At 44.5% G+C, this 17,616-nt stretch overlaps 1 protein-coding gene across 1 annotated transcript in view; it reads right to left on the minus strand.

Moving 5' to 3' along the window:
* Window positions 1-673: 673 nt before the first annotated feature.
* The window catches only part of LOC147456689 (uncharacterized protein At5g02240-like), a 54,186-nt gene continuing 37,243 nt past the window's right edge, over window positions 674-17,616 (minus strand). The window contains exons 2-9 of the mRNA XM_086515131.1: window positions 3,905-4,017; window positions 3,765-3,818; window positions 3,518-3,602; window positions 2,592-2,697; window positions 2,400-2,486; window positions 2,186-2,283; window positions 1,995-2,104; window positions 674-894 (exon numbers count right to left, since the gene is read on the minus strand). Coding sequence (XP_086371257.1) covers window positions 829-894; window positions 1,995-2,104; window positions 2,186-2,283; window positions 2,400-2,486; window positions 2,592-2,697; window positions 3,518-3,602; window positions 3,765-3,818; window positions 3,905-4,017 — 719 coding nt within the window. The 3' untranslated portion in view covers window positions 674-828. The remainder of the gene's footprint in view (window positions 895-1,994; window positions 2,105-2,185; window positions 2,284-2,399; window positions 2,487-2,591; window positions 2,698-3,517; window positions 3,603-3,764; window positions 3,819-3,904; window positions 4,018-17,616) is intronic.

The raw sequence follows: 17,616 nt of genomic DNA on the forward strand, positions 1-17,616 counted from the left end.
AGTAAAAGGACTAGGTTCTATTGTATCTTATAATAGTTAACACTATTTAATGAAACTTACATAAACATAATTGGCTCAAACATTGCCATACAAAAGTATGTTCCTTTGAAAACTATTCCTCGATAATACATACTTGCTAACTACCACTTATAACTTTTAAGTTTCTTAAGAGGTTTATATAATTACTCTACTTGCGGTTATTTCAAATGAACCAATCAAAACAAGGGTAAGGCTTTTTGCCATGATGGCTCTTTCTAGAGACAAATTCTATCCATTTGTGAGACTTAAAAATTAGTCCTTCCTTGATTTCATATTTTTGACAACTTTGCCTCTTCGATTAATAACCTAAGAAATCAATAGGACCATGCATAACAATTCAAAGTGTTCACTGACACCAGTTATACAAAAATACTTTTTGCTCTTTCTATCGATGCAGATTACAAGGACCCTGAGATGTTGTTGCTTGGATAATATAGTCCAAAATAGGACAGATCCTTATCTACTTTCATTATTTTGAATGGATTTTCCTTCTCATGATTATATGTTAAGTAAAATTTTGTACATCACCTAGCTTTTCTCTAGTCCAAGTGTCACTTTGAAGAATAGTTTTCTTTAGTGGGTATGACTACTAGGAACCAAAGCACCCACGCACTAAACAATACTCTAAAAGATGGAAGGCAAGGCTTCTTTATAGAATGACAGCAAGGATAGCCACAAAAAAAATGGGGCTTACAACATGTTACATAGTCTTTTTACACAAATGGAACTGTCTTGTAGCACAACAAAATGCCCACGGTGATACAAAGCGTGAGAAAGATCAGAGTGTACTCATGCAGTTGATACTCGAGTGAAAAGAGCTTTCCACTTATTCTGATCTGTGCCTGGACCATCACCCTGAAACAAACAACACAAAGTACAACAGGTCAGGCCTGCTCAACTCTGAGATAAACGCTTCTAATCAATGGGATACCCTTAGCTCCAGGTACCAATCAAAAGGAAGAGTAATTGCTGGTTCCTCCTGTATGCACATTTACAATCCAACAAAATCCCAACTTCACTTGTAAAGAAGTGCAAGCCACAACATACTGTAGCCAATCCCTACACCGTCAAGCTCGGGGGTCAGCAGGCAGCTAATCTCAGCCCTCACTACGGTCATTATTCTTATCTGTAATGAGGGTCTGCAGTCAGTGGATGGCAGCCACCTCAGCACCTGTCAGGAAAAACGGCAGCAGCTGTACAGTCAACACGTCTGCTGGTGGAATAGCTTGCCATTGAGCCACCTCACCGCCAAGAATATGCTGCACTCACACTCCACCACCTCAGCTTGCGTCAAAAGTCCAGGGGAGGGGGGCCTTCAACAGTGTAGGTGACAGTGCTGACAGTGCGGCAGCTCAAGGTGTAGGTTGCATGTGACAATTCCAGCCGCTGAGTTAGCATGCGATGATTGCCCCATCCTGCAGAAAACTCTGGCTGCAGACATGGCATGCAATGATTGCTCCATCCTGCAGAAAAATTCAGGCTTGTCGCTTTCAATATTCTGCCTGCTGATGTGTCAGCACTACAGAGCATTCCGTGGGCTGATGCAAGACAGAGGCTGCGGAGTGTCCTGGCTTCTAAGTGTTCCGACTGCTGAGTTGGCAAGCATCGGCAGCATGCAGCCTGAAATTACGCATTATAATCGGCAGCAGATGTACGGCTCAGAGAGCTCGTCCCCCCGACCCTGGACTTCGACGGTACTGTTAATATGCCCTGTGTACGCTTGCAGCAGCACTATGCAGCCGAATCAATGCTGGAGTTTATGGCCAACCTCCCCCCGACACTTGACAGCCGGAAACGGTCACCAACAGACCATTCCCTACCCCATTAAGCACAATACTGAGTAGAATACCAACTCGCGTGATATGTGCCTAATACTGCACATAGAACCACGTACAACACATGTGCCCACTCTGGACCATTACAACCTCTGATATGGATAGCTTGAAAAGTATTACCTCAACTGAGTTGATTTCATAGATTTGCCCGCATGTACAATCAATATCCAGAGCTTGAATGCAAGCTTCTGCCACAACAATCCTGCTAGCTTCACCAACTAGTTTATCACCTATAACATGACCACCGAAATTTTTTACAAAAAGAACCGAAACAATAAAGCAAGCAAATCATGTAGTTGTTGCCAGAAGACCTTGGCCCAAGACCACACGACGCCGTGTCCCAGCTGTTGCTTTGAGTAAGGTATTAAGGTCATAGGAAGTGTAGGGCCCATCAGTTAACCTGCCTGCCCTGAATCACAAAACCTCCATGAACAACTAACGAACAAGTAATGTGCAATGTCAGGACAAACAGAGCATAGCTAACCAACTTTCCCACTTCCTACACTTCTTTACAAAATTAAGCACCTGATAATTGTGAAAGGAATGCCCGATTTACACAAGTAGTTTTCCCCCATCTTCTTGTACTTCAAGACACCAAACAAGTTCATGATACTGCAATTTACAACAGGCAATCAAAGAGAAATTATTCACACTCATCTGCAATTTCATAGAGCCATAATTATAAGAACGCATCCATAAGAATCCAAGTGTACTTACTTCCAGGGTAATTGATCAAATTTTGTTACACCGATGGAAGATACAAGCACAAACCGCTTCACCGTCTTTGGAAGAGCATCAATTAAATTTCGAACACCATGCCAATCTTCAATTTTAAAATCTTTGTCAGTACGTTGCATTCATGACCCAAAAAAAAACATCAGCAAAAAGCAGATAATAGTCCCAGTGGGTGTGTCCATCAACATGATGTTAGTGCCATTGACCACAATTTCATCATTCTCAAAGCATCCCAGACAGTTTAGAGAACAGTAAATGTAAACAAAAAGCCTGAAACAAAATTCATACAGCACATGTTACATGCTTTAGCCAATAAGGAAGCTTATACCTTTAGAAAAAGGCGGACATTGGGATGCAAAAATTAACTTGTATGTCAAAGAAATTGATCATCACCCTCATATTACAATTGTAACCAATCATTACACTCTTTTTCCCAGGCACTGAACGCTCAGCTTGTATGATACCTTTATGAAAAAAAGCCAACCTTTGCAGCATAGCGCTTCAGCAGCTACAGTGAGAATGTGGAAAGAAATATCAAATTATTTTGTCCGTTAGAATATTGAGTTTAGTTTGAGTTTAGACTTCAGGCACTCAGAGAAGTGTTTAGAACAAAAGACAGTAGTTCAACTTATGGATTGAAAAAACAGCTATCTTGCTCTCTCTCCTCATGCAAAGATAGAAATTATGTACCGCAATAATTTTGTTATGCACCAAAGACCAATTTTGGCCTTTCTTCACATGAATGTATCTTCTGTCCTTTACCGAAAGTATGAGTACATGCATACGTGTTTGGACACGGCGCAACACTCATGAACAAGTTACATCATTGTGTAACATTTCTTTAGGTGGACAACAAGTCACAAAAATGACCAATTGCCTATCAATGTAAATTCTTTAGAGAGGATGACCTGTATTTTCTGGAGTATTATCACCATCCCAGCGCTTCGATGGAAAAGCAGTTGTTCCTGTGCAGCAAATTACATGTGTGACTCCCTGTTTTCAGCAAAAAAATTTGAAGCAGGTGAGTGGAGAAAATGGTACAAATGAAATGAGGAATTAATTGCTACAACACTATCTAGCATCTATACTCATCACAAGGAAGATGAGTGTTGCGATCAGTCTTGATTCGCATCCATGCATAGCCACAAAACTCACCTCCCAAGTGGTAGGCTCAAGTTCTCCCACTTTGCGAGTATCTCCCACAAAGACCTGCAAAAATGTGCTGTCACTTAAGATCCAAAAATACAGAAATTGTCTTTCAGCTTCAAAAGTTACCTCTGCACATCAAACCATACTTGCATCTTGTCCATGTTAGCCTCTCCAAAAACTGCAGAAGCTTTGTTTGTGTCTCTGAGGATCACGCGAACATTAAGGCCACGGTCTATGAGTGCAGCTACTACAAGCTGTCCTGGAAAAACATCATGAACTTTACTATATTGATGAGAAAAAGTGAAGTCTCGTCTCTCTCTTGACAAGACAGAACCTTGGTGTCAAAGCACGATTATACTTTAATAGTCATCCTTTGATGAAGCATGGAGCTGAGTGACCATGGGACCTCACCAAATCACTTGTTGCCCGGGAAAGAAAAAAAAAAACTTCCTCATAAACTTCGAAAGCATTTATCATAAACTTCCTCACAGTATTCCTGTATATGGTTCTTCATGTACCCAAAGCATGATTTTCATCCTCGCTATCTATGCATTATTCCTGATTCATAAATTTTGAGAATATCCAACACATATATATTTGTGAAGTCAGCTGCAATGGGTTGGAGTCCATATGGTATAGATCCAAATAGTCTCATCTTTCTTACTCAAGCCTCATCTTTCAGCAATTCATCTAATCGAGTGCATTTTTTGCACCGCCCCACCACCCTTTTTTTGCGCGACATCAAAGCGCCATCAATATAGGACCGATCACCAAAGAAGAGGACGAGGTAGATGTCATTGCCCACTACTTCATTAGCATATCCCATTCTACATTGAGCATAAGGTCGACGCTATATCATCATCAGATGATAATAGTTAGGTTGCATCTCATGATTGTAAGGCTATTTTTGCCTCACATATGCATTTTAACTTAGTTAGTCCAATTTTTATTCATAGGACTATTCTAAGGTCCATTTGGCCATTTTTATGATGCCTTGGCGTTTTGGCAAAGTTTGTGCTTCTTTCTCATACACAGAGGCCTACCGAGAGTGGGAGTCACAACAAAGGAAGTGTATGCGACTAAACTCTTCCACAAGGGTAAGGAGGAATACGGTCCTCTATAGACAAGAGCTGCACGGGTGAGTAGATCATGGCACCAGATCCAAAGGCTTGATAATGTGGGTGAAGCTATAAATTACATAAGAGAGCTCTTCATATGCATGGCTCTATGCTACTTTGCTCCATTAGGGTCGAAGTTTGCCATGGTGGGTGGAGACCCAAGGAGGGAAGCCCTAGACAAGAGGATTCGGAGGAGGGAGATACACACTCACCATAAACACGATGGTCGCTAGCTACTCTGGCCCTTGGCTAGGAGTCAGAGCACTATCTTGTTACCTACGACAAGATGGCACATTAGCCCAACTCAAGAGGACTGGCATTTAACCCACCATCGGTCTCAGAGGAGGTTATATTGTTGACTCCATTCTTTGATCTAGAGAGGTGTCACACCTTACGACCTACTTCACAATTTCCCCATTCCCCAATGTCAATGTGTGACTGCGAAGGTTCATGCTAGGCCAACGGGTAAATGAAACGGGGACCCAAAATGCCTAATTGCAATATTATACACACACAAAGAGTGCAAGTATGAAATATCATACATACATAAAAAGTGCATGCATGTTCACCATGATATAGATCAAGTAAAGGCTTGCACCCTAGGCTTGACCCAAGCATTTCAGCCCTTTCACATTTCAGGGTGCCGAAATGCGTTTTGCGGTTATGCTGTTAATACCCATTGGTGCCGACCACACACATCTGTGTGTGTGTGTGTGTGTGTGTGTGTGTGTGTGATAGAACACCACATAACATGAACCACCTAAACGCGCAATACTTCTTCAACTCAAGAGGTAGCCTGCAACAATACCTCTCCATTTGCTCATCCAAGTTGACAATGGGCAAAGAAGCCACTAGAGAAGAGCGTCCCAGAATTATTTGAAGGGTATCTCTCTTCTTAAACTCGAGATAGTTCTAGGCAGCCAAGATATCTGCCTCAAAAGCTGGTGTAAACCATAAGGAAGCAAACAACTAGTTGAATCCCATCCATGTCCATGCAAAAATAGAGTAAAACCACCACTGGTGAGCATTCCCCTTGGGACGACGTGCATGTCCAAGCCGGTCATAGTTGCATACCCTCTCTTGCATAGGACAACATTTCAACATGTAGGTAATTTGTTGCGTGTGAACCACCTCTTAGCATGCTATTTTTTAATAAGTTACTTTTTCAGCTTATAATTTGCAAGGTCATGGGGCTGCCTTGGTCCCTGCTCGACCCAGCCTTCTGCATCTATATATGCAGGCCTTTAGGCGCTAGGATTTGGCAGAAGAGGCAGCAGTAGCAAAGGAACCTGCAGACTTGGAATTGCAGACCAACACCTAACGTTTTCAGCCCCTTCTCACCAGCGTTTTCAGCTTGAACAGCCAGCATTTTAAGCTTGGAGCCCCAACAGATTTCAGCCTAGCCTCATCATTGGTTGCGGTTCCTAGCCATCAACATCGCTACCAGATTCTGGCATTCAGCCGTAGGGTCGTCGTCGACACACTACCCCAGCACCTAGTATCCCTTGTGCCTTGGCTCAGCATAAGGATCCATAGACCCCATCAGTACCTCGTCGTCGACATCGTCGTTGTTGACATAGACTCCATCAGTACCTCGTCGTCGACATAGAACCCAACAGTATCTTGTCGTCGATATCATCGTCGTCAACATAGAACCCAGCAGTACCCCGCATTACCTCAGTACCCCGCAGTACGCTTCAGTATCCCACAGTACCTCAATACCTGCAGTACCCCTCACTACCCATCACTTCCTAGTAGTACCCAACATCAGTAGCATCAATACCAGTACCCAACATCAATTGCATCAACATCAACATCACAACAATTAGCATCATTGTATGAACATTGTGCAAGAATAAAGAAAGTACTTGCTTTGGCAACAGAGCAAGGGGGTCCTTGAGGGTTTGGGATCCGATATACCGTGTCTCTTCTCTCTCTCTCTCTCTCTCTCTCTCTCTCTCTCTCTCTCTCTCTCTCTCTCTCATAAAGTTCGGTTCTTTCAAGTGAAGTAAAGTGTCCCTTGTGTTTGTGCGGAGAACTAGATTCGAGCTAAATCCTTAAACTCTTCCGCTGCACCTGACATTGGTATCAAAGCTTTGTGCGTGCTTCGGCTTCTCGAACTCAAGGGAAGAACCTAAAGAAGAGCCCCGAAAGAATCAAGAACATCAAGAACCTCAAGAGCTCAAGAACCCAAAGAACCTCTCCCAGTTTTTTTCCCTGAGAGAATCTTCGAGTCCCCATCATGGACTTATTATGTCACGTGCACATCTAACCCTATTGCATGTCGACAAGCTACTTCAGGTCTAGGGTTCAGGTCAGCTTGAGAAGTGTTTGGGCACCTTTGTGAGCCTATCCGCAGGCCGTGTATGTCCAGGCACTTAGAGTAGTTGCATATCCTCTGGTTGCACACAGCATGATCATCAACATTACAATCAATAGTAGCCATCATGAGCATTTTAAAGTGCACAAAACCCATTTTCCCTATTTTAGCCATTTTTCACTTATTATTAATAATAAGTGACTTTGTTGGGAAACTGGGTAGGGCAAATTTGCTAAGTTACTATTTAAGAAAACCTAGCGCTAGCACTTTCTGGTAGAAGAGGCAGCAGAAGTTTCCACTACTTGTAGTGCACCTTCTCAGCAAGACCGGTAGGATAACCTAGCGTTTTTCAGCCAACAAGACCATCTAGCGTTTTCATCAACAAATTGCCCTAGCGTTTTCACCAGCATCAGATTAGCCCTAGCGTTAGCAGATTCCAAACCAGCCTTTGCGTTTTGGCTACAGACTTCCTGGCGTTTTGACAGATTGCAGACAGACTAGCATTTGCAGTTGTCGACGTAAGACCAGCCTATTGCCTCAGCGTTTTCAGTTTTCAGCACTTAGACTCCGCAGGTACAGCCCCTAACCTTGCAGATCTCACCTTCCCGCAGCAGATCCTTGCCGCACGGTTAGATCAGCCAGTGTTTTCACTTTCACCCCGCTGTTCGCAGATTTCAGCATTTGCATTTTCAGCGCATCGTTGTCGCGTTGTCGCCATCGCTGTCCTCGCCGACATAGTGTCAGAATTCAGCAGATAGATTTCAGCCCGTCTCGTTGTTGTCATCATTGTCGTCGACATCGTCGGCAAGTCCATTGCATCTAGACCATTGTACCAGATTTGTGCAATCAATAGCATAGACCTCTCTCGCCATAGAGAGTTGGGGCCTTGGAGGAGGGTTTGACAACATTCTGGTGTCGTATTCTTCTCTCTATCTCTCAGTCTCAGCACCTTCATTCACAGTGTCATTCACTTTGTTTGTGATCATTTGCACTCTCTCACTAAAGGAACGGAAGGCTCTCCCTTCTGTAAGTAAAAGGAACCCTTGAGCACAGTTCGGAGCACTCATCTTGAGCAAAGTTCAACATTCACTTCCGTTGCACCTTACATTGGTATCAGAGCTTTGGCAGTGTTTCTGTATCACTCAAGGAAAGAACCACATAAATATTTTTGCTTGTTGCGGTCGCACGTAACCTAAGTCCACTTGGGTGTGTCGATTCCTAATCGTGTTTTTGAATAGTGACAGGTAACCCAAGAAAGAAGGGCTTGTCCAGCCTCCCCTCATTCCTCTTTTCACTCATTGAGAGCGGACCGTGCACTTAGCGGCCGGCCAATCGACGTGAGGTGGGAAAAAGCAACCTTGGTGTGAGCGGAAGGCCACTAAGGGGTGTGCCCTGTAAGGTGCCAGCGGAATGTATGTTTGTGCTTTGCTCAAGATGAGTGCTCCGAACTGTGCTCAAGGTTCTTTTTGTTCTTATGGAAGGGAGAGCCTTCCGTTCTTAATGAGAGAATGCTATGATCACAAACAAAGTGAATGGACACTGTCACCAGGAGCTGTATTTTTCTTGTTGCCTTCCGTAAATAAGTACTAGATATTTTTTTTATTTTTTATTTTTACTTGTTTTCCCCGGAACCCTTGAAAAGGTGCAAGTGGACATTGCATGGCCAGTGTGAAATGGCTGTGGCCGAATAGGTTTCTCAGAGCGGGAGTCTGGGTTGGTCAGTCTAGGACTGGTCGGGCCAGTTAGCACTGAATTCTGATGAGTATGGAAGCCTGTGTGCGCTAAATGAAGTCTGGGCCACTCGGAAAGTCACTTATAACTTTATAAGTCAGTGGGAACTAGAGAATTAACTCAAAAGGGGCAAACTGGACACATGGCGGCTCTTGGTGCAGTTTTCCACTTCCATCAGCAAGAGGGGGCGCCCAATTTGAGAGAGGAGGCTGATTTGACTCATAAGTGAGCTACAGTGTGTGTGTGAGTAGTGGGTGCAGGTCTACAGCTTTAATGGAAAGCTTGCCTTCTCCTCTGTCTCATGTAGCACGATGATTTGCTCTCGTGCATCTCTCTCTCCCTTTTGGCACATATGGTAATGCCCCACTAGTTGGGCTACTCAATTGAACATGTACAGTTCTGGGGGTTTATGCGCGTTTGCCAAGGCAAGAGCCTTCTGAACAGGAACCGGATTAGCTAATTGCTAATCCCCCACAGGTACGCATAGTTCCATCGCGAAAGATTGCGAGTTCGGAGAGTTTTCTCGCGTGAAAACTTGTCCAATTCACAAGGGAACTGTCCCATTGCGTGCGGGAGCCCTTGGGACATGCGTAGGCGTGTTCGCTCCGCTAAAAACCATCCGAAACAGCGAATTACAGCCTGCTGTGTTTTTTTGCAGGTTTAGGGTTTCGCACCTAAACTGCAAGGGAACACCGGGGGAGCCCCGTGAGAGCCTTGGGATGCGTGTACAAGCTTTTGGACACCCGGCAGTGAAAAACAGGGAATTACAGCCCGCTGAAATTCTGTGACAGCTCACCAGAAAGCTTCCAGATAGCGAGGGAATCCGTCCTAGACAGGTGCTTTTGACCTACAGGGGTTTTTGCGCCGTTATGCTGCCAAAATCAGGTCGAAAACCTGTGTTTTCAGCCCTCGCCAGGTTTGGACAGCTTTGTGAAAGCTTGTGCAAAGTGGTCGGATCGTCTACCTTAATTTGAATAAAGAAATACCGAAAGGGGCGCCAGTCTTTGGGGCCTACAGGGTGTCAGTCTCGTGTGCGCAGTGGCATACTAGTCGCTGGACGCAACTGTGTTCTCTTCCCTTCTCAATGCTCTGTGTAAAGTTAACAGGTAGTTGAAATAGTACATCCCTCTACGTTGTATAGGCCGGTTGTATGGTTCCATCGACGGGATAGTCACTTTTTCTTCAAAAAGTGCAGCGTGGATTGTTGTGGGTGAAAGCAACACAGAGCTTGTCGATATGGGAGAGAAGAGAGACCAAGTACCTGAAGAGGGATCTTCCTCACATGGCACGGATAAAGTTCCTTCAACTCTTCAAGAAGAGGATAGGTTGTTTAGAACTCAACTGTGTTGCTGCATGGACATGTTTCAGCAGTTGGCTAACAACCCAAGGATGCAGGAGTTCTTACTGGCTCCGACACAGGGTTTTCAGCCTCCTACACAGGGCATGACTGAGCCGTTGCAAGAAAAGGAGATTTCCAATGGGCACAGGACTCATGATGCTCGAGGGAAAGCCCATGTGGTTGAGCAACTAGCGGTGTCCAATGATCCAAAGCAGCTTGCTTTAGCTGGACAGGAACCGTTTGTGAATGGTCAAGGCAGTAATGAACACGCTATGCGTCAGACCATTCCATTACCTAATACTTATCCTGGTTATTTTGGAGGTGGTTCAGTGTTTCAAGCTATGGCTGGACCTTCCACAGGTTATATGCCAAGGAATGTGTTCGGGACACTGCAAACAGGCATGGGTAACCCTATGTACGCGAACATGGGTGTCCAACCAGGTTTTCAGGGTGCCTATGGCCAGTTTCGAGTGCCTGGAACACAATTTGGTATGGCTGGTTTTTCGCAGCCATACGTACCAAATGCAGATACCACAGGTAAAACAGTTGATGCGAGTGCTGGAATGAACAATCATGGAGCACCCCTGTTACAGGCACCTGTTTATGATAATGTGGCTCCTTTGAGTCAGCTTAAGGATTACAAGGAAGGTGGACAGGGAGTGAAGTTTGAAACTTTCAGAGATACTGAGGATCAATTGAAGGCTTTGACCTTCATACAGCAGTTCGATGTAGCTTATGCTGGAGGAAACTTCACGGAATCTTCAAAGAACGCAAGGCTGCCCTTTCTTGAAAGGGAATGCGCTTCAATGGTGGACCGCATTGTTGAACCAGGATCAAGCCCCAACAGCGTGGGTCCAATTCAAATAGCTTTTTGCGCCTGCATGGCTGACGAACACTTTTGAAGTGGATGTGATGACAGAATGGCACAAGTTAAATGCTAAACATTGTGCGAACTTGGAAGAGTACAATAAACAGTTTTGGGCTGCACTGTTGCCAGTCACCTCTTACAGGTTTGTGCCATTGTCAAAACAGATTGAGAAGTACTGTTGCGGATTGCCCAAGAAAATCAGGGACTACTGCACAAAGACTACTGTCATGAATATGTTTCAGTTGATAGAGAATGCAAGAGTGGCTAGCAATCTGTCGAAGGGAGATTCCGATGGATTTAATAGCCACAAGAAAGGGGCCCAGGGCAAACAGTTTTCAGCCAAGGGCAATGTTGCAGCAAAGCCTTCTGAGCCTCCCACAAAGAAGCCCTCCACTGAAGAAGGTGATACGTCCAAGAAGCAGTCTAAGTCTTCTTCGGGACGAGGACAAGGACAAAAGAGGCATTTTTCTGGCAAAACTTTTGAAGAACGGAAAGCTCTTAGGGAGGCCAAGAAATGCTACATTTGTGAACAGGAAGGACATTTTGCAAATGAATGCCCACAGAAGAAGTCACAGGATAAGGATGACAAGTCAGACCATAAAGGGAAGAAGCCAAAGCCAAGTGCAGGACTTGTTCCAAATTTGGTTGGAGACCAGCCAAACACAGATGCCACGGAGCTGTGCAGAGCTTGGGGCAAAGTTAGAGACCAGACAATGCTGGTTTTCTTTGATCCAAGAGCCCGTGCAAATTTCATATCACCAGAATTGGCATCAAAGTTGGGCATTCGTGCAGAGGAGATGGGTATGATAGGGGAAGCAGGTTTGGCATGCCCAGGTCATTCAGAGTCTGTTACTCCCATTTTGGGAAAGCTTCGTCTGCACATTCAGAGCTATGTGGATGCGGAAGAATTTCATATTATGCCACTTGAGGGCTATGATGTGTTACTGGGTATCCCATGGTGTTACAGGTTGCATGCTATGGTGGATACTTACAACAAAAAGATTACCCTTGTACATAGAGGAAAGACTCATGTCCTTGATGTAAAGCTTAAAGGCAAGTCTGTTCCAGTTGTTTCTGCTTCCGCTATTTCATCTGTAATAAAGCATCATCTTTCTGCGTATTTGATCTTTGCAAAAGAAGTACCTCAAGTTGTATCTAATTTGTCTACCTTAGATAAAGACAGGTCAACTTTTTTGAGTGGTTTCAGTGATTGTTTTTCGGACTCTTTGCCAGGGGAGTTACCTCCTGAGAGACCTGAGGATCATACTATAGATCTTGTGCCAGGTTCTAGTCCACCGAATAGACCACCATACAGGGTTAGTGCAGCCCAGCAGAAAGAGATTATGAAGGGGCTGATTCAGCCCAGTTCATCCCCTTTTTGTTCGCCTGTACTCTTAGTGCAGAAGAAGGATGGTTCATGGCGCATGTGCATTGACTATCGCGCCTTGAATAAGAATACCATCAAGAACAGGTTCCCCATACCGAGGATAGATGACATTCTTGATCGGCTTGAGGGAGCGTCATTGTTTACAAGGATAGACCTAAAGAGTGGCTACCATCAGATACACATTAGGCCAGAAGATGTCCATAAGACTGCGTTCAGGACAACATTTGGTCTCTATGAGTTTCTTGTCATGCCATTTGGTCTCACAAATGCTCTTGCCACGTTTAATAGAATGATGGATAGAATTTTTAGACCACATAGAAACTTCGTGGGTACCTTCTTTGATGACATGATTGTCTATTCGAAGTCTGAAGAGGAGCATAGGGATCACTTGACTACAGTTTTCAATGAGTTACGTAAGAACAGGCTACTCATTAATGCGAAGAAGAGTGAATTCTTTTTGCAAGAAATTCACTTCCTTGGGCACATTGTTTCAAAGGATGGGGTACGCATGGATCCCGCTAAAGTGCAAGCAATTAGATCATGGCCAGACTTGAAGTCCGTACATGACATTCGAAGCTTTCTAGGCTTATGTTCCTACTACAGGAGGTTCATCCGAAATTTTGCTGAGATTGCTTCTCCACTCCATGCACTACAAGGAAAAGGAGTTACTTTCAAGTGGACAGCCAAGGAAATTTTAGCGTTCAAACACTTGAAAGAGAAGCTGACTTTAGATCTGGTAATCATTTTGCCAGATCTTTCAAAACCTTTTGTGGTTCAGTGTGATGCGTGTGGCCATAGTCTTGGTGCAGTTCTAATGCAGAATGGCCGAGTAGTCGCATATGAGAGCAGAATTCTTTTGAAGACTGAAAGGAACTTGCAAGTCTATGAGAAAGAATTGCTGGCAGTAATTCATGCTCTCACTAGTTGGAAACACTATCTGCTAGGGGCTGATTTTGTTGTCCAAACGGATCATCAAACCTTGCGATATTTTCTCACACAGACGAAGCTGTCTGAGAAGCACATGCGATGGGCAAACATCTTGTCAATGTTCCATTTTCAGATTGTGCATGTGCAAGGGAAAAAGAACGTGGTGGCTGATGCGCTGTCATGAAAGCCCCAAATTTCAGAAGTGTCAATTCCGTACCATTGTGAACTAGACAAAATGAAGACACAATATGCTGAAGATTCAGATTTTGCAAGGATCTATGACCAGCTTCTTGATGGGCAACATCATGAGCACTCTATGCTTAAGAATGACTTTCTCATGATGCATGGAAAGTTATGCGTTACTAAACAGTTACGGCCAAAGATTTTGATGGAAAGTCATGCTCCACCTTATGCTGGGCATCGTGGAATTGATGCGACAGTGAAAGGGGTTGAGGCATTCTTCTATTGGCCAGCTTTGCATCAAGATGTTGACACATTTGTAAGATCATGCTTAGTATGCCAAAAAGTCAAATTTGACAGACAAAAGCAACCGGGATTGTTGTAGCCATTGCCGATCCCAGATAGGCCATGGGAAAGCATAGCAATGGACTTTATCTTTGATCTTCCAAGGACGCAAACAGGCAATGATGGGATTTGGACTAAAGACTTGCTTCCACTTTGTTGTGAAGATGAATCGTCGTCAACTTTGTTGTGAAGATGAATCGTCGTCAAGGTCCTTGAACTCCCCCTCTTTGTAGACCGCACAATTGTCCACATCATTTGTAGGTTCACTAAGCAAGCCCATGTCATTCCTGTGAGGAAGAAGACAAAGCCAGAACACATGGTCAAGATATTCATGAGCAATATCTTATAATATCACGGGATGCCTCAGTCAATTGTCAGTGACAGGGATCCACGTATGACGAGTCTTTTTTGGAAGGCATTGTTTGAGAACATGGGGCACTACGCTAAAGTTCTCTTTTTCGTTTCATCCGCAAATTGATGGACAGTCAGAAGAGGCAAATTCTACTGTTCTGGACCTGCTCAAATGTTATGTGTCAGAGCACAAGGCAACTTGGGAACACCATCTTCCATTGGTTGAATATGCTTACAATAACACTGTGCATACGTCAACAGGTAAGGCACCATTTGAGATAGTGGAAGGAGGGAAGAAAGTCCTGCCCATTTTGCAGACTAAGGACAAGATTTTTGAGGCAGACAAGTATGTGCAAGATATGGATGAAACATACAGGAAGATAAAGATTGCTCTTGAGAAGACTCAGGCTAAACAAAAGAAAGTTGCTGATCGTCATCATCGTGAACTTGTATTCTCACTTGGTGATTGGGTGCTTTTGCGCTTTGAAAAGGCCAAGTTAAGGAAAAGGAAAGGCAAGGAACGCTTGTTTCCTAAGCTCAGTATGCGATATTATGGTCCTTTTCAGATTTCAAAAAAGATCAGCGATGTAGCTTACAGATTAAAGCTACCAGAAGGCTGGAAAATACATAATGCTTTTCATGTCAGCCTTCTAAGACCCTTTGTTGGTGATGTGCCAGAGAATATGCTTGATGAGGAACAACCCGAAGTGGAAGAATTGGATGAAATCCTTGTTCCTGAACAAATATTGGCACATAAAGAAAGAAAGGTTAGAGGAAAGGTTGCAAGACGCTATTTGGTGAAGTTCAAGAACTATCCATCATTGGATGCCAAATGGATGGAAGAGTCTGAATTGGTTGATTCACCTTAGCTATTGCAATTGTATCTTGAAGCCTTTCAGATGGAACCCACAGTGACTTGATGTAGCCTTTTCTGGAGCAAGGCAAGAGCATGGTTCATGATGCTCAAGAGAGTAGTTAAGCAATTGTATCTACTCTTTCCATACAGAATTTAGCTAGAGAAGTTTATACTTGAGAGTACACTAGAAGACTTCTATGCTTGATATATGTGTCGTAGCCAGGTTGGTGGGATTGTTTAATCGTCCAACGCTACATTTCCGGAAGCATGTATATCTTGGATTCCCATCATAGAATATATGTGATATCAGGAGATATTGCATGTATTATTGGCATGCAAGCGAGGTCGCTTGCAGTATTTCAAGGGTGGGGTGTGTCACCAGGAGGTGTATTTTTCCTGTTGCCTTCCGTAAATAAGTACTAGATATTTTTATTTATTTTTATTTTTACTTGTTTTCCCCAGAACCCTTGAAAAGGTGCAAGTGGACATTGCATGGCCAGTGTGAAACGGCTGCGGCCGAATAGGTTTCTCACAGCGGGAGTCTCGGTCGGTCAGTCTGGGACTGGTCGGGCCAGTTAGCACTGAATTCTAATGAGTATGGAAGCCTGTGTGCACTAAATGAAGTCTGGGCCACTCGGAAAGTCACTTATAACTTTATAAGTCAGTGGGAACTAGAGAATTAACTCAAAAGGGGCAAACTGGACACATGGCGGCTCCTGGTACAGTTTTCCACTTTCATCAGCAAGAGGGGGCGCCCAATTTGAGAGAGGAAGCTGATTTGACTCATAAGTGAGCTACAGTGTGTGTGTGAGTAGTGGGTGCAGGTCTAGAGCTTTAATGGAAAGCTTGCCTTCTCCTCTGTCTCATGTAGTGCGATGATTTGCTCTCGTGCATCTCTCTCCCTTTTGGCACATATGGTAATGCCCCACTAGTTGGGCTACTCAGTTGAACACGTACAGTTCTGGGGGTTTATGCGCGTTTGCCAAGGCAAGAGCCTTCTGAACACGAACCGGATTAGCTAATTGCTAATCCCCCACAGGTACGCACAGTTCCATCGCGAAAGATTGCGAGTTCGGAGAGTTTTCTTGCGTGAAAACTTGTCCAATTCACAGGGGAACTGTCCCATTGCGTGCGGGAGCCCTCGGGACACGCGTAGGCGTGTTCGCTCCGCTAAAAACGATCCGAACTGCGAATTACAGCCTGCTGTGTTTTTCTGTAGGTTTAGGGTTTCGCACCTAAACTGCAAGGGAACACCGGGGGAGCCTTGTGAGAGCCTTGGGATGCGTGTACAGGCTTTTGGGCACCCAGCAGTGAAAAACAGGGAATTACAGCCCGCTGAAATTCTGTGACAGCTTGCCAGAAAGCTTCCAGATAGCGAGGGAATCCGTCCTAGACAGGTGCTTATGACCTACAGGGGTTTTTGCGCCGTTATGCTGCCAAAATCAGGTCGAAAACCTGCGTTTTCAGCCCTCGCCAGGTTTGGACAGCTTTGTGAAAGCTTGTGTGAAGTGGTCAGATCGTCTACCTTAATTTGAATAAAGAAATACCGAAAGGGGCGCAAGTCTTTGGGGCCTACAGGGTGTCGGTCTCGTGTGCGCAGTGGCATACTAGTCTCTGGACGCAACTGTGTTCTCTTCCCTTCTTAGTGCCCTGTGTAAAGTTAACAGGTAATTGAAATAGTACCGCCCTCTACGTTGTACAGGCCGGTTATAGACACTGTATGTGCAAGTGTACGAGACTGAGAGAGATACGACACCAGAGACATAAAACCCTCCTCCGAAGGCCTCACTCTCGTCGGCGAGAGTGGTCTAATTATGATTGCACAAACTGGTACAAACTGTATGCATGTGACTGATGCAAGTCTAGGCTGTGTCGACGACGACGAGCAACGGGGATGACGAGGCCGACACTAGGGCTGAAAACTGAAGGTCTTTACCTGCTGTCCAAAAACGCTATGGGCTGAAAGCTGCAAATCTTTATCTACTGAATTCTGACTCTATGTCGGAGACTATGTCGATGGCGATGATGCGACGATGACGCACTGAAAACGCAGATGTTGAAACCTGCGTTTTCCGGGCTGAAACTGTAAACCTTGCGGAAACTGACCGTGCGGCGAGGAACTGCTGCGGGAAGGTAAGATCTGCGAGGTTCGGGACTTGATCTGCGGTGTCTAAGGGCTGAAAACTGAAAACATTGATGTTCCTTGATGTTCGGTTGCGATAAATCTGCAAAACGCCGGGGCTGATCTACAAACCAAAAATGCTAGGGCTGAAATTCTGCTGCTGTTGCCGGTTGCTCTGCAAAATGCAAAACGCTAGGCTGATCTGAGGTTCTGCTGTCGCGGGAATTTGCAAAAGCAAATCGCTGGCTGATCTGGTGATGAAAACGCTAGGTATTGGCTCTGCTCCAAAAACGCTAGGTCTCTTGGGGGGGTTC

The sequence above is a fragment of the Adiantum capillus-veneris genome, chromosome 6 (assembly GCF_014529385.1).
Source record: "Adiantum capillus-veneris isolate H3 chromosome 6, ASM1452938v2, whole genome shotgun sequence".
Taxonomy (NCBI): Eukaryota; Viridiplantae; Streptophyta; class Polypodiopsida; order Polypodiales; family Pteridaceae; genus Adiantum; species Adiantum capillus-veneris.